General features: G+C 44.1%; 1 protein-coding gene across 1 annotated transcript in view; it reads left to right on the top strand.

Annotated features, from left to right (window-relative positions):
* Nucleotides 1-20,025, top strand: part of RIMS4 (regulating synaptic membrane exocytosis 4) — a 55,491-nt gene that overhangs the window by 13,106 nt on the left and 22,360 nt on the right. The window contains exon 2 of the mRNA XM_063404609.1: nt 18,242-18,383. Coding sequence (XP_063260679.1) covers nt 18,242-18,383 — 142 coding nt within the window. The remainder of the gene's footprint in view (nt 1-18,241; nt 18,384-20,025) is intronic.

The following is a 20,025-nucleotide window of genomic DNA, read 5'->3' as shown; positions in this document are numbered from 1 at the left end:
TGCAGATTAAAGCAGCATTTGGCATCTGATACTCAGTTAATACTCAGTTAATGGTTTGAAAACTGGTTTTTGCCTGCTTTTAATGCTAAACTGCTATGTCAGGAGAGATTATCAGCCTTTTATTTCAGTTTACAAGGAGGAAAAAAAAAAGCTTGACATCTTGGTACAAGTGCATCTTTAAGGGTTTAGACATCATAAAAGATTTGGTGACCTGTTCTTTTAACCTCTTGTAGTCATCAGATTTGAGAGGAAATTGCAGTCAAAAGTGAACATTTTAAACTTGCTGATCTGAGTGGTCTAACAGTCAAAGCTGTTTTTTCCTCTTGACATTCCTCTGCTTAATTCTTCAGACCTGCAGGTGCTCAGTCCACTAAGGCTGCAGTGCAGGAAGGGGGAAAAGAGCTGCGGAACTAGGACAGACTTGGAGTATATTTAACAATGTTCTATTTCGATGTGACAACAGCTATCGAACACCTACAAGATTGCAAACTGTGATTCACTCGGAAGCTGATATAACTGATGTCACGTTGTATTAATAGCTACAGAATTGTAACTGCTTTTAGCAGTGAGATTCATTAACAGCCTCTACAAACACTCTTGACAATCAGTTGAAAACCTGAAAATATTAGGTGTACATAAAAATGGATTATGCCATAAAGGAACCTCCCTGTGCTGCCAAATGTGTTTACAGCAAGTTCTTCAGAGTGTTATGCATAATGATTGCTCTTCATCACTTTCAGTAGGTCTTAGTGATAGCAAAAGGTGTTTGAGGACTGATCCACACTCTGAATTAATTAGGAGCTGCTGATCTAATGGGGTTGCATGATGTGAGTGTGTTTGGGGATTATGGTGTCCATGGCATTTTCCTTGGCACGTGGAAGCTGCACAACCTTCCCTTATAGTGCTGATGATGCCTTGGAGGTATTTGTTCCTTCACCTGTTCTAGCTGCACATTTTGGGTTCAGTGGGTGTGGCAAACCATGCCTAGACAGAGCTCTCCAAGGTGTACAAGTGCAGGGAGTTCTGCTCCCCTCTGAGCCTTGCATTAGCTTCCCTCGGTGTGGGCTGATGGCTCTGTCTGAGGAGATGGGTGTGGAAGAGAAGGAAGTGTTCAGTTCTTCCTATCTTTGAGGATACTGAATTAGTAGCTAACAAAGATGGCATGTAATGGCCCTCTCCAGCCTCTGTTAGCTCTCCTCTGGGCTGAATTAGGTGGGTACTCTTCCAGGCTCTTTGTAAACTCCTCTGTTCACTACATACATGTGGTTTTAAGGTTTGCATCTCCAGCATGGCAGGTCATGACATGGTCGTAGAAGTGAAATGAAGACTGAGATTCAAAAGAGGAGGTGTTCAGGGTGACATTTGCTCTGTGTCAAGTTGTGTAGTCAGGCTTGTCACTGGAAGTGAATGTGTGGATGTGTAAAGCTGGGCTGACATTTCCAGAGCTGTGGGTATTTCTGAGACTTGTTTCTTCATGGTTGGCCACCTACTTCCCTCAGTTCCATCTTTCCCATATATGTCACAGTACCTCTTCTCTTCCTTTTGGCTGTGAATAATTCCCTTTTTTTTAAGTTTTCAGGTGATGTCTGCTCTGTCTCATTCATCTGTCATCAGGTTTTGGCACCTCTCATTTGGATGTGACCTTACTTTTGGTGGCCTGTGACTGTCAGGCTGTCACGTGCAGACTTCTGTAGATGGAGTCTTCTGAGACTGGTAGGAGAGGTTGGCTCAGGACACAGTAAAATTGCTAATAACAGTCCTTTGAAGACAGTCCTGTCTGTCAAGGAAGCAAAAGTCCATATTTTGAGAAGATGGAAACCCTAAGCTTTTCTTTTTCCTTTTTCATTGTTCTTTTTTACAGGGTTGGAAATCTTGGTTTTGAGTACATCGTTAAATGGTCATTCGCCCTTCCTCCCTAGAGTTATAGGCGGCTGTCCAGATAATTAAGTACAACTGATCATCTTCCAGTAACACTCTTTACATTTTAAATATCTCAATAGCAAACGATTCGTTGGGCACATAACACAGCAAGTGATCAAACCACGTCTGGCTCAACATGTCTGTTGAAACAGCCTATGACAGTTAAGGAGTGTAATTAGCAAGACACATAGAATGGGATTGAAAAAAGATGTGAAAATAAGCAGAAGGATTTGAAAAGGATTAAGAGAATAAATGACAAACCAGTAGTTAAATGGTGCATGATTAACGACTGTAGAAGTAAAAGGTTGACTAAATATTGTGACTCTGTAATGGCTGCCCCCAAGTAATAGAAAAATACTCTGTTCCAAAGAATCCAGACCTGAATTTATATTGACACATATGCTGACTCTGGATTTAGACCTATTTATTAGACTTTTTTAGGTGAGCATCCCCTGAGATGCTTTCGTGGTTGACTTGACAACCTGAGATTCCTCTTCTATCTTTAATATTGATGATAAGCATCAGGATATCACCACCCCACTAAATGCTGAATCCTCTTCTGAGCAGTGGTGCAGGTGGACTGGACTGGCAGTTTGCAGCATGTCAGTAAAGCTGTTCTGAGGAAAATCAGGCTCAGTGTCCAGTAGTTCCAAGCTTACAGGGTTTAGTTTTGTCTCTGAGCACTAAGTTGCTTTGATTTTAGTAATTCATCTCCCTCCAACTGCTTTACTGTCATTTGATTTATTAATGAGTTGGCTTGGATACTGTCCTAGTGCTTTCTCACAGCTAAGTGAAACCAAGGATTGTTGCACAAGCACAGATTGTGTAAAAAACACAGCATTTCCCTGGAGCTGGCCCCTGAGGGGCAGCATGCTTAGATTGGATGTGCAGGAGTGGAACTCCCAAACGATAACCTTGTTATCAGTAGCCCTTCCCAACACTCATTCTCTCTCTCTCGTTGTAGAAGAACTTGAGGTCATGCTTGCTTTCTTCTAGGAGTGGATTCTGATGGTTAATTAGATAATGTTTGTAGAGCAGTGTACAAAACCTGCCAAGGGTCACTGTCCTCACTGGTATTATTAGAGCTGGAGGAAGACTGCCAGAAAGTATTGATTACTTGGTAAAAATAAACCCTTCAAACTTCTTTGGGTTTTGTTCATTGCTGCTTTTTATCTCGGCATCCTGCAAACATTTCGGAGGGTGGATTTGTTTGCCAGAAGATCAAAACAAAATGTTGACAACCACTGGTGCCAATTTGTAGCCTCCCATGTGGGCGACATCAGAGGAAATTGTGCAGTGCTCTGGAAAGTCTTTCGAGGCTTTGAATCCCCTTGGATCCTGCAACTGTTGTTACAGCAAAGCATCCAAGTGTCCAGGTGGGATTGGCACATGGAGTATCAAGAATGAGAGAATCTCTCTGGGGCTTGTGAAACTGTGTTGTGTATAGAAGCTTGTATAAACTTCTTGAAGTTGACATTTTGATTTGTTTAGTGAAGTCTGTCGATTAATTGAGTAAAGCTGAGTCTTGCAGGGTGCAGTGGGTGCTGTTGAGAGCTCTGTGTCTGCCTGGTGGGAAGGGCTCAGTGCCCTCTGTGTTTTCTAGTTCATTTCTCAGCCATGGTTTACACTTCTCACACACCTCACCGTGGAAAACAAAATGTCACACTTTGAATTCATTAAGCAGCTGTGACTATTGAAAGGGGAAGCTTTTCCATATGACAGTAAAATACGGGGAAAAGTCACGTATCTGTAGCAGAAAATACATGGGAAAGACAAATATTGTGTAATGTTCAGAAGAGCCAAGTCATGCTTCATAAAGGGAGATTTCTGAGGAGAATGGATACAACTGGAGGGCAATTCAATCAGGAGTGTTGCTAATGTGATAGAAAGGAAGTACTGGTCATTCATGGATCCAGAGGAATAGGATTCAGTAGTGACTTCAAATCGTGTGGCCTTGTGGTTTCTCTGATGAAAATGTGCAGTTGGAGCAGAAGCAAAATATTACATCTCTCTCCAAAACAGGCCAAGGACAAAGCACAGACCTCCAAACATCTGCACATGTTCTGACCTAAAAATTGCTTCAGCAGGGAAACTAAACCAGGCTTTGGTGGAGACTGCAAAGTACTTTCTGTGCATGTGTCAGACTTGCAAATGGGTTCACTTTGATTACCACAAGTCCCCTTCATGTTCATTCCAAACCATTAAGCTCCTTTGAATGAATATTTGAATAAATGAGAAGTTTTTAAATGAACTGACTATCATCCAGCAATCTTAAGAGCTGACTTGTCAAAGGACACATCTTGTCAAAGCTGGCCAGTGGTGCTTGAAGGAACAGTGCTGGCCTGGCGTGCCAAGCTGCCTCCTCAGGCACAGAGCACCTGCTGGGGGTGCACTGACCACTGAGATTTTGGTAATCTTGAACAAGCTGCTTTTCTTTTAAAACTCAGGACAGTTCATGAGCAAAGGAAGGGCAGGAACCATCAGCAGGTGCTGTCAACTCACTCCCTCCCTGCTAGTTGGTCAGATTTGTTCCAGAAGTAACTGAGATGGGAGCAAGTCTTCCAGCTGCCTGCTGCAAAACGTATGAGTGAAACTGGTTAAAAAAACCAGGCAGATGACAGAATTAACATCTAGCTGTTTAGGTATGTGGCTGGTGGAAGGGAAGAATGGTACTAGTGCTGAGAAGTGGCAAAGAGGTTTCTATTACTGAAATTTCTGTTATTTTGACATGTCACAACCCATCAGTAACTTAAAGATGGAGAAAGAGCTGTGGGAAATGGGACAGTAAATACCTGCCAGCACAATTTTAATGCTCTTTCAGTTGAGCTGTTTAAATGTACCACTGAATATAGATTTAAATGCTTTTGCTGCTTGGTAGATTCTCATGTGGGCATTGCAAAATCATCCCCGATGGTCCAGACTCATGTGGAGTTAGTCATGAGCATCCTGAGTGAAAAGGGAGCAGCAGATACTCCACAGGTGGGACAGGGCTTGCACAGACCACACACGTGCCCAGTTTACACAAACTATAGAGGAGGAGAACCTGGAAGCAGCTTAGGAAGTGGATGGGAAACTACTGCAGTCTGAGGACTGTGATCTTGCCTCTCTGTTGTGGAAAAAGGGAAGGAGCAAGAGATTTTTGTGTCTGTCAAAGTATCTGGAGAAAGTCAGGGAGATGGCAAGGTTTCTTAGGATTCATCTTCAGCTTCCACTGACTTGTGGCTCTGGGACTTCGTCTACTCTTGAATTTTTTCCTCATTGATTTAGTCCAATATATTTTTGACTTCTTAAAAATGTCCATGAGCCCCCCAAAGTCGTTCAGTGAGGAGTGCCCAGCAGTGCCACTGTCCCTGCCACCTTGTGAGGATGTCTGCTGAAGTTGGCATGATGAGTTCTTGGCTGTGGGTTACCACAGAGCCGTGGCAGGGCAGACCCTAATTATAGCACATTATGCTGGTTTAATGACAGTAATAGAAAGTCAATTTATAGGCAAGAGCAAATTGCCTTTTTATATGGGGAGGAGGATAATTCCTCCCGTGTGTTGCATTATTAAATTTGTAATCTTCATTTCTAATGCTTTTCAAAAGTGAATATTAACAGAATCTAAAATGCGACTCATAAATTTATAAGCTGCATTTTTTTCCCCAAACTCTTCAAGTTCTACAATTTGTCTTTAAAGGTGAACTTTAGCAAGGTTAGGTTTTTTTTTTTTTCTTTGCTTAACTTAATAAATGAAAATCCCTTACTTGCTACTTACCTCTGGACAAGCTTAAAGGCTCCAAAGATACTGCATTTTAAATAGCAATAATGGATATCTATTTCTGTTCTTGCTGAGTGGAGAGTTCTGAGTTCAGGCTTATTCCCTGGTGATAAAAGACACTGGAGAGAAAGAAATGACACGTTTTCGTATGTCATTTGCTAGCGAGGAGGCTGTTGTGATGCTCTTTTTTGTTGCCAAGGAAACAGAGCCCTGAACTCCTGTCTCTGCAGGCAGGAGGAGGAGGAGGAGGAAAGGATGTTATTTCATTCCTGAGCTCGATTTGTAATTGTGACTTGTGATCAGAGACTGTGAATGGGTTGGGGCTGAGGGTCTCACCTTCAGGTTCACTTGCAGAATTGTGTGTCCTGCCTCCTTCTGTTTGTTTCGCTGTTGAGATGTGTGAAGGGTGGAGCCTGGTGGGGTGGGAGGCTGGCACAGTTCTGAACAGCGGAGTGAAAGGCAGCGCTGGGAGCACAGGCGGTGATGGAGGGGGATTGTACTGCTCTGACCTTGCCAGTAACATCTTGAGAAATCCCAAGGTTTCCTTGTGTCAGCCAGTTGTTAAATCTGAGAACAGAAACATGAAAGTTACCTGCAGGTATCAGAAGGCTGGGAGTGACAGTGATGCAGGCGCTTCGTAAGCACCGTGTCCTCTCCTGACCTTCTTCCATTACTGTTGGGCAGTCATTGCCTGCACATTTCATAAAGAGATTCCCATCAAACTTTTTTTTTTTTGTGGTTACATTAAAACTATTTTTTCTCTCACACACTGCCCTTTAATGCGTGTTTGATCTCACTGAACTGTCAGTGTTGCCTGCAAGGCTGATGCTGGCTATATCACAATTGCTTCTTCATCTGTTCTCTTTTCTGCTCTCGTAGTGGAGAGAGATTAGCAGGGCACTCTAAAGCATTTTGTTCATCCTTGCTCCTTCTGCAGCATTCGTTCAGAAATATTTGGCACAGATCATGGGATTTTGGTGACCTTTCTGCCAGGTGTGTGCCATGGGATAGCCATGCTGCTTCTCAGGGTGCTGTGTTGGTGTGTGGCTGTTCACTGTGATTAATGCAAAATCCAGTCAATACAATATTGAACACTGGTGTGCCTCTTCTTCACAAAGGACTGATTCTTACTGCATTTAGTTGCTGATAATTGAGAAAATGAGATTTTGGTATTGTTCCTAAAGTGTATTAATCTCCTGTATTAATCTGGTGACCTTTTGCTTCCATCCTCAGTAATCTGCAGCCAGGCATGATATTTTGGTTGGTTTCCCACATTCTGAAGTATCTTTCAGCAGAGATGAACATGTTATGTTTATTTTCCAGCTCTGGCCAAAGGGCTTTTTCTCCTCTATTGAAAGCTCAATACTCTCTGCATAGACAAACGGTGAACTGAATTTCCCAAAGGACTTCAAGTAATCCGGGATGTTTTTTGTGAGTGCTGCTTTTGTGCATGCAGCAGGCAGATGTAGGAGGCAGTTATGTGTCTGCCATGTTCGTCTGTGGGAGAGTGTGTCACTCGGATGAGAGCTTGCATGTGTCTCTTCAGGGTTTGGGCTGTGAACATTTTGCTGGAATGGTTTTTTCCTTAGGTGTCTGCTAGTTAAATTCCAGCGCCTCTGTTTTTGGTATTGGATGGTGTTTTCCATGTGTAACGGCCTGACTTGTCCCCAGTTGAAGATATTTATGATGTATGATTGGCAGGGCTGTTGGCAGTGATACAAACTCACTTTGATTTCTTAGTCACCGTGAATCTTAGCGTCATAAGGAACTGGAACCATTGCTCCTGTCCTGCTTCTGGGCATTGAAGCCTGGCCTTCCCTTCCAGCTGTCATGAGATGTCCACAGTGAAATTACCACAGTCATGAAGGGCAGGGTGCTCTCCTTTCACTGCACCCAAGCAGAACCCAGCACTGATCCAGAACCTTGATCCTGGAAGGGGATCTGTGTGAGAGGAGCAGTGTGAGTGCAGCAGATCCATTTGCAGGCGTTTGGGAAATGCAGTCACTCTCTGAGCTCTCCCTTCAGCACCACAGGTGTGCCATAAACAGGGTTTTGTAAAGTTCTTGGTACCATTTGGGAAGAAAAGGGTTCCCTTTAGGGCAGCTGTGGTGGGCTGTGGTACTTGCCTGGCACAGCAGATGCTCCATAGCTGGGGACCTGTCACGGGATGTCTCCATGTGAGTCAAAGCAATTAGAGGGGAAGAACATGCTGGTTTGCTTCCTCTAGCATTTGCTACAGGTATTCCATGAAAGCACCTTTGGTGAAGCCTGACACAGGTAGTTGTAACATCTGGTGAGATTGTCTAGAATTAGGAACTCAGTGCCTGAAATTGTTTAACTTCTCTGGAAACCAGACCACTGGCTCCCCCTTCTCTGCTTCCACAGTGGATCAAATAATTGCTTCCAAATGGACACAAGTTATTAAGCAGTGTGTATAATTAAAGTCAACTCCTTATGAATTTGATCATTCATTTCCTTAAGGAAAATATGATGAAGTAATTATAACTCAAGCTAAACACAAATCAAATGCTGTTCTAAACGCAGTTCTGCACTAGGATTCTAGTTCATGAATGACTCCAGGGTTCTGTGGCTTTTTGACTGTTAAGGAAATGGGGCTGTGTTTTTAATTGTATTTATAACAAGTGAACAAAAGGTTGCATGACTCATTCATTGTGCCAAGACTGTTGCTCTCTGTGCTCACACACACGTGGTCTTGACAAAGCTGCTTGCTCCTTGAAAGAGCGTCAGTAGGACAGAAAAAAGGGAAGAAATCTCATTAATAAATATGGCCTTGTCAGCTGCTTCCTCTGAATTTTGTCTGTACCAAAACTAAGCTTTACCTGCAGTGTAGTAGCTGTGATTTTGAGGGAGGCAAATATTTCTTCAGTGCTTAAGCTGCTGTCTTGACTCTCTTCCCATCATTACTATGTAGCAGATACTTTCTAGTTTCAGCCAAATCTGGGGGAGAAGTCCAAGATGTGCAGACTCTAAAAATGCCTGAAAAGATGGCTCTGGGTAGAGAGAGAGACATAAATAGTGCCCCAGGGAGAAAAGGCCTGATACCTAATCTCAGTTTAAAATTCACCTTGTGGATGAAAGCAGACCACTGGAGCTGAGCATCCAGTGGGACAGAAAGGTGTGTCAGCACCTCTGGGAGGTTTTAGTGGCTTCAGGAGGCTCATGACCTGAGTCCTCTTCTGCAGCAGGAAAGCACAGCTTGGAAACAGGCTGCTGAAGTTACTTTGCCCCTACTTGCTTCCCAAAAATTATCAAGTGAAGAGCTAGATTCTGGGCTCTGCCAGGAGGGGCAGCTGGTGAGCAGGCAGGTCCAGCAGGCTCGGGTAGGGCACAGCAGCCTCATGCAAAGTTTCTTGGCTTAGTGAAGCGTAGGCAGGGCAGCTCTTTCATCTCTTGCCATCCTTCTCTACAATGGCTCTTTCTAGTAGCTTTATTTTTGTGAATTCACCTCATTTTTGTGATCCTTTTCTAAATCAAGAGGTTTTCTGCAGCTCAGGCTCATTCATATTTCAGAACCTGGACTTAAGCGACATCCTCAGTTATTAATAGTGTGAGATGGATTGCAGAATTAGGACATCAGGGTGCTCTGGTTTAACTCTCTTGTAATTAAGTAGAGAGCCTCACCTGGCCTTCACAACTTAGGTTGGTTAGCTGGAGGACGTCTAGCCACAGGGACACAGATTGGCTTGACCTCTAATTCTCCTTGTGAATTAACAAGAAGAAAGTCCTGGGATGGTGCTGGCACAGTAACCAGCCACGCATCTTTCTACTTTGATGTTTTCCTGATAACCACACCTTGGTAGCTGTCAAAGTTCTAAGAGTTTGGAACTGAGAACATGTAGAGCACTGCTGGTTGTTGATTCAGTGTATGACACTTCCCTCAGCTTTCTCGGGAATAAATATTACAGTGTAGTAGTTCAAATAAATCAGTTAAATTAATTGCCTGTGCCAAATGGACATGTTCTCTGAGCCCAGCTAAATTTTCCTTGACTTGGTACATACTTGGACTGCAGACCCCAAGGGCTTCCCAGGTGGGCTGATGTCAGAGGGGAGTTTAACTCCTGATGAGGCTTAAAACCCAAAATCCAAGAAGTGGAAAGATTGAATCCCCTAATTGCCATGCAGTGAGAATGTGTGTGTGTGTATCTGTGCTTTATTGCACTATAAATATCATAGTAAGATTCCATTTTTAGGTCATCACCTCTTGCCCAAGCACAAAAGCAGCAGATGAAGAAGGGCCTGGGGTGTGGGATGTGTCTGTCCCAGACATGTCCCAGACAACTGGTGCAGCACCAGCAGTTTTGTGTTTGTCTTTCCCTGGAGACCTGGGCCACGGACAGGGCAGTGTCCAGGTTTCATTGCTAGGTTGCTGCAGAAATATTACAGCAGTGAATTTTCTGGATAGCTATGGACATTTCATTTAATCAGACTCTACTGCAAAGCCTGGCAGATTGGGGGAAGAGAAGGGGGCAGTGTGTTCCATTTTCTTATAAAAATAAAAATGCAAAAGCATCAGATGAAGCTATTTGGATCCTCCTGCTGCAAACAAAATAGAGACATGGAAAGAATTCTGAAGAGCTGGGTCTAGCTGCAAAGTGGTTCCCATGAAATACTCTGAAAGAACCAAACGTTTTTGTTAGTGTTGTGGTACTGCAACTTTTTTATAGTGAAAAGCTAAAGAATTTTTTGTGGTAGTCACAAACTATTTGAAAGTCATTGACAGTGGAACATATGTATTTACCTTTTTGGCTGTTGGCTTTCTCTCTTTTGACAGGGAAGGAAAAAAATCACCAAGTGATTTTCCTGGCTATGTGTTTGTTGCAGAACCTTTTCTTTAGACACTTCTAAATGAAAATTTTGGCCATTAAATTTTTTCATATAGAATTATCAGAAAGGTCAAAATTAAAAATAGCATCATGGGAACTATTTGGTTTTAACCTCAAAAGGAGGAGAAAAAACATGTTTAAACTATGAAAATGGAGCTCATGAAGAAAGGAAGAAAAATGGATGGTCTACCCATGCCCCAGCCAAGTTACAAGAGATGATAACATCTACTGGGGTGGAGACTTGCTTAAATACAGGCACAGTTGGATTTAAACCAAACAGCAGCTCAGGCCAGCATGAAGGAAAAAAATGCTGCTTTAAGTGTCTGAGGAGTTGGGGTTTGGGCTGGGCTGTGGGGGAACTAGGGAAGGCAGCCTCAGAGGCTGTTCATGAAAATAACTTTGTGGATGATTTTTGGTGGTCTTCTGATGGTGAGGGGGGGACAGAAACCTCTGGGTTAAGGGGGATTGATTTGGCATCCACACATCTGGCCATGGGTGCCAGCACTGCCTGTTGGTGTGGGTGAGGACAGGCCACTCTGAGCTCTAGGATGACAGAAAGCTTTTCTGTGCTAAAATACCCTTGCAGACCAGCAGTTGGATGTATTGGGACTGTGCTGCATTGGGCATTTTCAGGTGTCTCATTGGCATCTGCAGAGGTTTCCCATGCAGGCAGGGTGTCCTGGCCCTGCTCTGCATTCAGCTGGAGTCAGTAGCTGTAACAGCAATGCAAATAGTTGCTAATTTTATTATTTTTCTGGCTCTCACAAGAAAAGTTGATTGAACTTTCCTAACCCTGTGAATGTACCTGACCTGCACAGATTAAGAATTAACACGTTGAAATATTTTTTTCCATCCTATAAAGACTCTGTACTTAATTTGGAAGGAAAGGGTGTGATTTTGTTGGTGTCTGAAACTAGGACAAGGGGAATGAAGCATACAGCCTGATTAGTGCCCCTGCTCATCCCCAGCCATTTTCTGTCATTCTGGTGGATTACTCAGGCTGTGATGATAGCCTGGCATGTTCTGGAGCACAGTACAAACTGCCTCTCTTTAGGTGCTCATAATTCACACTCCATTAGGATGCTGATGTAGGGAATGCTTGGCAGGATGTCAGGGCTTGCCAGGCATGATGAGATTGAGTTCATCTCGTTAAACTGCATTCTGAAGTGACAATCCAGTATTTTTTTTTCCCTCAGCAGAAGCAGCCCCTTAAGAGAAGAGCATCAGGGCTTGCTCTGAAGAGAGACACCTCTGTCAAGGGGTCTGTGCTGCCCACCCTGAGAGCCCACAGCTCAGCATGTGCCAGGTGTTGAGTATTCATGCAAGGCTGTGGGAAGAGTTCTCTTTTTCTCCTTTGAAGCTGAACAATGGAATTTTTATTCATCTCGGAACTGATTCATAGCACACAGGTCTTAGTACGTGTCACAGGGAGTCAGCATCTGACTAAACAGAAAAAAAAATATTTTTTGACATTTCAGGAACAACAATACAGTGACAGATTTTCAAGTGGAGAAGTTAAAGTGTTGACTCTTTCCTCAGGATACCTGAAAATACGTAGGAGATGAAATGGTCAGTGCTTTAGCAGTCTGATGGGGTGCTGAGCTGAGACTGCTACTGCTGCTTTTTGCCTATAAACATGCCAAAAGAGCAGTTGTTGGACTGAAGGACCTTCCTCACCTCAGCAGGTGATCCAATCCAAATGGGTGCTTGATGTTTTCCCTTCGTTTTCAGCCCCAATCTTTTCTCAGGGGCAGATCTTCCTAGGGAGGAAAGACAAGAAAAGCTCTTAGGGTCAAAACCGAAGAGTGAAGTTACTGGCTGTGGAAAATGAAGGGGCTTGTAAGCCTGTGTTTGAGCCAAGGGTAGAGCAGGCAGATTCAGCAGGAGCTGAAAGGAGACAGCTCTGGGCAAATCTCTGCAGGCAGTTGGGTCCTGTCCCGTCTCTGCTTTCTACATGATCTACAACGTGCTCTGAAGGCTTCCTTGACTCTGCCAGATGGGTTTTTCTGTGTTCTCATGCTGGAGTTGGCAGTTCTTCATGCTTCATAAATGCAGGTTTGTATTTTGGAGCGAAGCAGGCAATTCATGTGCTGGGGAACCCAGGTGTGAATGCACAGAGCAGAGTCTGCCCAGGTTGATGCCCGCAGCATGTTTGGATGGGAATTGTTCCATACTGCTGCACTTGGGTAAGGAAAGCAGTGGGAATGCAGTCTCCTTGTTCAAGCTTTGACTAACTTCCTTGGAAAACACAAAATGTTCTATTTTCCAGAGCTTTGCAATAGGAACAAATAAAAGTAAGCATCCAACTGATTTCCCTTCCTGATTTTTCCCCCTGGCATCTCAAGCTGAAGTTTGGGAAAGGATAACAGCTACCCATGCTGTTTGCCAGACCCTTGGTGTCTTGGGTGGCCCATGTTGGTGCTGTGTGTCCGTGTGCTTTGGGTGTCACTGTGCTCTGTGTTTGGGTAATTTATGAGCCAGGCTGATTGAGTTGAAATTCAGTCAATGCCTGATCTCAGGGCTAAATCAATACCAATTAATTCTAAAGTACAGGAGGGTCTGTAGCACATGCATCAGGCTGGTTTCTTTTTGTGATGGTAGCAAACTGCAATGGAGGAGAAAATTGAAAGCAAAGTGGAAAAGAGAGAGATGGTACTTGTTACCTGGGTGCAGGACAAGGAAGTGACAAGAGAGGAGACAGTGTAGGGATAACCGTGAGAGGGGATGCTCTGTCTCTCAGAAATGCCATCAATAAACATCTATTGTAGAGTAATTCTGTGTAGGAGTAATAATTATATAATCCTGACCTTGTGATGACCTATTGCAGGACTCACATAGATTTTTCAAGGCTTGCTGGCCTCTGAGCATGGAGAGCCCTGTCAGTAGCAGAGAGAAAGAGCCTGGAAGAGTTGTGTGTGGGAGTGATGTAGAAGAGGACATGAGAAGTGGTTACTCTTTCCTTGGGGGAGAGAAGGGAGCAGCGCTCTCTTGTTTTTCCCAACCCCATGATTTCAGCAAATCCAGTTCTTGGTGGCAGCTCTTGCATGGGAGTGACACCATCCTTGGGAAGAGCTGCCTCTTGGTGTGGTTGACAGCTGGAAGTTTAGTTAAAGGAACTCTCCAGAAGGTGCTCTGCTCCTCACAGGGCACCTGCACAGTCACCTTGCTCCTCTTCATTGGTCACTGAGCTGTCTGGAAGGAACTTTTGGTTGGCTGATCTGACGTCACTCAAAGATGAGGGGACCCATGATAATGAGATCTAATTAATAATGAACAAATTGATGGAGTATAATTAATATCAATCAAGAAGAATGTAGAGGAAATGGGTCTTGTGTGAAGTTTTTTTTCTTCAAGTTTCAGAAGACACAGATATCTGGGTAAATGTGATAAATATGTTAGGGTTTTGTCCTAGAACAACATGACATGGATTAAAAACTTGCTTCACATATCAAAAAGAAATTGTCAAAGAAAAGCCTCAAAGGCAGGAGGGCTCTCTTGAAGGCCTGATGGTGCTCAGTGTTTTCATTTGATTTGGAGCAAGCATGAGTTTAAACCTCACTTAATTCACAGGCGATGTGGACATTAGAAAAAGAATAAATAGTATTGAGGGTGGGAGAGCTGTATAAAGCTGTCTGGAGTGTTGCTTGCTTCCTCTTCAAATAAAATTCATGTTCTTACATATTTTTTAATATAAAGTTCTGCAAGCAGGACAGACAAGGAACTGCACAGCCTCCAGGCGAGGTGTGATGTGACCAGGAGCTCACTGTGGTCTTGGGAGATGCCAGCAGAAGTAGTGAAGATAACAGTACAAGCTGATTTTTACTTCTGTATGCATTTCTGCACTAAAATGAGGACTCCAGTTCTGTTCTCAAAAGGGTGTTTAAAACCTGGGGAGATTGTTCTAAAGATTCGAGGCCAGGAGAAAAAAAATGCCAGAGCATGAGAGACATAGAGATCTCAGTCTGTTTAACTTGTTAAAATAAGATTGAGAGATAACTCATCTGCACTGCAGAAAAGTCTTCCTAGTGAGAACACAAAGCAGCTCTTGAGGTGGAGAAGGGCACTAAAAAAACCTGATGTGTGAAAGCTGAAACCAGGCAAACTTAAGCCACATCTCTAAATGTCAGGTAGTAAAATAAACCGTGCAGGCAAATGGCAGATTCTTTGTCTCTCGCTATCTTCAAACTGAGAGTGGATAGTGCTTTAGACGATATTCTTTAGCCAAGCATAAATTGTTTGGCTGAACAGAGCAAAATCGAAGCACCTGTCAACACTGAGAACTTGGCAGTGACTGCTGGGCCCTTCTGGTTGTTGGCATCAGCAGGGTGCTATGTATCTTCATCCTGGATATTTGACCAAAACATTTCTTTTTCCCAAGGTCATCTCAAAGTAAAATCCTCTCTTAGTGATGTGTTGCACTGCAGGCTTGACTGACTGCTTAACCTCTGTTGTTTGCTGCTTAATTGGAAGAGGTGCAGGGAATAAATCTGGTGACGCTGCAGAAAACGTCGATACTGCTCTTACTTGTTTTAGATGCCACTGACAAATTAAGACAAATGATTTTGCCAGGCAACACCCACATTGATGCATATCATTTACCTTCTGATTGGCAAAGGTGTCGAAGCACAAAGATTTCAGGAAGGGGAGGAGGCACAGCCCCTATGTTGTGCTCCACACTGACCAGAGAAGGTTGAGGGTGGGTGATTGTTGCTTGGCTCACAGATGAGAAGTGCAGTGTCATCCATATTTATTTCCTTTCCAGATGTGATATCCCTGATCTGTCCTCCTCTCCCAGCTGATGGGAGTGGACTGTTCAGGAATCTGTATCTCCTTTCTGATGGCATCTCTGGTGCTTATGGTGATCTCTTACCCTGTTTCAGTCGTGCCTCTGGCTGCTGTGGTTTGGGAGCTTGCCCTTTTGGTAAAACAAATGATTCCCCTTCAGTTCAAAGGAAACTTTTAGCAAAAAGAGATGGTAGGGGGAGAAAGGTTGGAGAAACCTTTCTCCAGAATAATGAGAGATCATTTGTAGGAGGCAGGAGTTACTGTGCATCTTGGTCTGGAAGAAGTGAGAGAAACAAAGGATTTTTGTCCATTATTCCCATTGTCTTGTTTTACAGAGGTTCTAGATTAAACTTTTGCCATTTTTCCTTTTTTTTTTTTTTTTTTTTTTTTTTTTTTTTTTTTTTTTAAAATATGCAAAAGCAATCAGGACTGATAAAAAATGACCCACCCAGCAGTGGAGAGCTGTGCATGTGATGCTGTACAGCTGCTTGCCCCGTGCCAGCTGAATCTCTGGTACAGTGCCCTGGTGCTCCACAGTGCTGCCTTTCCTTGCCTTTGGGCCTTTCTGCTTTATTTCCCTGGCTTTCAATCCAGAGATGGTTGATAGAATAGAGGAAGCACCTTGTGTTGCTCCAAACCCTTGCTCTGTCCCAAGCCTCTCGTTTGTTGCCAGCTGTGGATGAATGGTCTTTTAATTTTGAGTGTCTCCAGGCACATCTCATTAGATTGGGGAAAGAAGAGATTTTTTTAATCAGATGTTGCATGGCTGAGCAATGGGACATTTTTAATTTGTTTCTTACATTTATGTCATTTGATGCTTTGACTCTGGCTGCCAGCAGAGCTCTTGTGAGGGCTGACCACAAAGGGCAGGGGGATGAGTGCTCTGAGTGCACACATGAAGCAGGGCTGGGCACTGGTGCGTGTGGGTGACTCAGAGATTGTTTGTGGAGGTGAATGCAAGACAAATCAAATGGACCATCAAGTCTGCCCGCAAGGCTGTGGGATGTGCCCTCAGAGGCACCTGCAAACCCCATCAGAGGCTCCAGTGAGCTGCACAAGGCTAAAGAGGGTTCATCAAAGGGAGCTGCTCTGCACTGGTTGGGAGAATAGACACAGAGCTTCGCTTTTGTTGATGCCCATATTGTTATTGTTGCCTGAAGGTTTGGATTTTGAAAGCACATGAGAAATATGTTTTACATTTGTGTAACTTCCTGATTTATACAATGTGCTTCATGCATTGCTCTAGGCACACAAACAGTACCAGCTGTAGTTAATGTTAACCCAGAACGTGCAAATTCGATCCCCTTAGCTCATAGGGACATGTGTACACAGGCTGCACCATATGTGGGGACAGCAGCTGGTTCAGAGCCCTGAGGCCAGCACGTTTACCCAGTTGGAAACCTCATGATAGTAGAGGAAAAGGTACTTTACAGCTGTATTTATAGGAGAATTTTTGTCTTTGCATTTCCACACAGATATAATTGGAGAAGTGGCATAGGAAGCATTTCTGATATCTTACCCAATTCTTTTTCCAAAGTCCCTCTTCACACCAAGATCTAAAGAAAAGTATTTTAGGTCAAGCAGCCTGCTGCAATAACAGTGTATTTTAGGCAGGTTATTACAGATACCCTCATATTTCCAAAGTAGTACAGAAAGTGATTCACGAGAAGTTCCACCTGAATATGAGGAAGAACTTCTTCACTGTGTAATTGCACTGAACAGGTTGCCCAGAAAGTTGTGGGGTCTCCCTCACTGGAGGTATTGAGGAACTGTCTTGACGCAATCCTGTGCAGAATGCTCTGGGATGACCCTGTTTCAGCAGGGGGGATGGAGCACTGTGGTCCCTTCCAACCGTACCCATCCTGTGATTCTTTGAAAGATTTGCTTTCTTTAATATTTGGCAATCCTGAGTTCTCCAGACTCAGCAGCTGGGTCATTTCTCCTCTGGAGGTGGTACTCAAAAAAGCTGGAAGGTTTCTGAGAGCACCATGGGTCAGAGGTTTGTTGCCTGAATCCAGTGTAATGACTGGGCATCTTTAGAGGATTTAGATAATTTTGCTTTGTTCGAAAAACTTGTAGCAGATGTGTTTCAGGATGAGTGCTCTATGTGGGATGAAATCTGGAGCTTCCTAACACCAGCAACAGCAATTAATAGTAATGGTATTCATTACATAACATGGTTTGTTCTGAGAAACAGACTGCTTGAGATGGAGGATGAAAATAGCAGCTGTTAATTTCAGAGGGCTGAGCCTCTGAAGACTGCACCCAGGAGGAACCAGAACCTACTTAATTCCCTCTATGCTGTGGCTGAGGCGCCTACCGAGGGGAATAGTCCTCTCCAGGGTTTTCCACTGCTGGTGCCTTTCCAGTACCACCAGGGAACGTTTTGGCTGTGCCCAACTATTCCCCTGTGTTGGTCTGGGAGGGCTCCTGCTTTCACAGCACCTCTGCTGCTGCCTGGCCTTTTCCTCCCCTCTGCTCACTCAATGCCCACCAGGATCTGCCACTCTTTGTGTTGTTCCACACAACCTGAGGCAGCACCGCGGGGTTTGGGAGAGGCTTGGAGGCATCAGGCTGTAGCCATCAGCTGTGCCTGTAGTTGCTGCTGCTGTGTTCCCTGACTGGGTAGCTCTGGGTGTAGCCAGCTGGTGTGGCTGCCTGCTCAATGGATAATTAATTGGTACAAATGGTTGGAGTAGGTAGGGAGGGTGTGCATGCTCTGAGTGTCTGCCAGGCTGGCATGGTGGAGCAGTGAGTGTGTTCCAGAGGTGACTTGGGAGCTGCTGATGAAGCAGGGCTGAGTGAGGGAAATGTTGTGTGACAGATGCCAGGCTGGTCTTCCAGAACACCTTCCCTGCTTCTCCTTGGCTGTGTCAGTGCAGAAGGCTCTGGGAATTGAGGCTGACTGCCTTTTCTCCCCTTGTGTTCCTAGATGGTGATGGTCGGAGACTGAAAGGAGCCATCCAGAGGAGCACAGAAACCGGCCTGGCAGTGGAAATGCCCAGCAGGACCGTCCGCCAGGCCAGCCACGAGTCCATCGAGGACAGCATGAACAGCTATGGCTCAGAGGGGAAGTAAGTCACCACAAGGGAGCTGGATAATCACTCGTGGGATGCACTGTCCCTCTGCCTATTAATTTTCCTCCAGCGTGATGGACAATGTGTTTTTCTGACTGGCCTATGCTGCAGGTGTACTGCCCATTCAATTAGAGCAGATCTCTCTGTCTGCATAGCTGGCACATACTCAACTGTTTATATACTATCTTTAGTGTCCTCATTACTCTGAGCTGAAGCAGATACCCATTACTTTTAACTGCTTTGCCTTTGCATGAGTAATTCAGGGTCAATAGCAGCGGCTCATTACTGCTCGTAAATTACAAGCCAGTAGTTTTTAATGTTGCACAATAGTTGTCCATTCCCCCCGTTTCAAAATAGCCCTTTGGTTTGAGGCAGGTGGAATTTTCAAGGTGCTGTAAAGGGTGAAAGTAATAAAGCATAACAAAATTTGATATCAAAATATGTATTTTGGAGCCTGTGTGTACTTCGATAAAAAACTTTGTTTCATCTGAGTTACAGTGCCCTTAAAGAATGTGTTTCAGAAAAGAGTTTTGACCCCAAGAGAAGTTACAACACACTTGCATTTAGACTTTATACCAGAATGCAAAGCAGGAGATCTTTAGGCCAGAAGTTTGGGACCTGACTTGTCTCAAATTCTGGTTTTCATATTTCCGTTACTTGAAGCCATATATGGAAATTTAATAATTTTACTGAGATGACTGTTCATGGGAATCTTTGGAAGCAAAAAACCCACAGTATTTAAAGAAGGCAGTACATACCATCTGATTTTGTGCTTTCTAGGTGTGAGGCCAGAATGTTTCTATCCCTAAAAGGTGTTCTGTTTAAGCCAAGGTCCACACTTGGTGTCACTCTGTATGCTCTCTCTAGTCCTGTGTGATATTCCAAGTACACTGTACAGCTAAAATGCTGAGATAGTCCAAAGGCACTCTCAATTAATGTGATTCTGGTGTTAAATAAGTAACAGGCTGTAAATTAAGAGAGACTTTCTTTAGCTTTAGAAGTAGGCTAATCCTGGAAAGGCATCACAGATCTGTGCTGAAGGTTCAAAATAGTAATGAGACACAGACTGCGATAGCAATCTTGTCACTCAAAAGCTGTGATGTACCTTACCTCTTCTGTGAGCTGCTGTCTCCAGGGAAATATTCCTGCTACACCAGCACAGTCCTGTGGCTTGGAGTTCTGCCTCCGCTACTAGATGCGGAGGATTAGTGATTAGGTTCAGTCCCTGGGCAATGAGGAGCAAGAATCTGCTTCCATGCAGAGCAAAATTCTTTCCCTTTTCTATTTACATAGCTTACCCTCCTGGGAAGGGGTGTAATTCCCTGAATGTCTGTGTCCTCTCGCTGCACACACCAGCTGCTTTGTTGGGCTTTCGTGGAGAGGGAGTATTTCTGCCAACAAAATACTGCACCCCTACAAGTGCTGTCTCACCCTGAAGGCAGGTGACACGTAGCATCAGCTCGACAGAAAAAGGAGAAGCCTGTCTTGCAATCCAAGTGTCTTTATTAGAGCAAGCCTGATGTTTGGTATTCCAACCTTGAACCCTGCCAGAACATCTTTGCCAGCACCTCGGCCAGCAAGGGGGTAGCTTCTTCTCTCCTCTGAAAAGTGTGATTAAGTGGTTCCTGGATGCTTTGTT

This window comes from Prinia subflava, chromosome 8 (assembly GCF_021018805.1).
Source record: "Prinia subflava isolate CZ2003 ecotype Zambia chromosome 8, Cam_Psub_1.2, whole genome shotgun sequence".
Taxonomy (NCBI): domain Eukaryota; kingdom Metazoa; phylum Chordata; class Aves; order Passeriformes; family Cisticolidae; genus Prinia; species Prinia subflava.
This window is presented reverse-complemented; position numbering and strand designations above follow the sequence as displayed.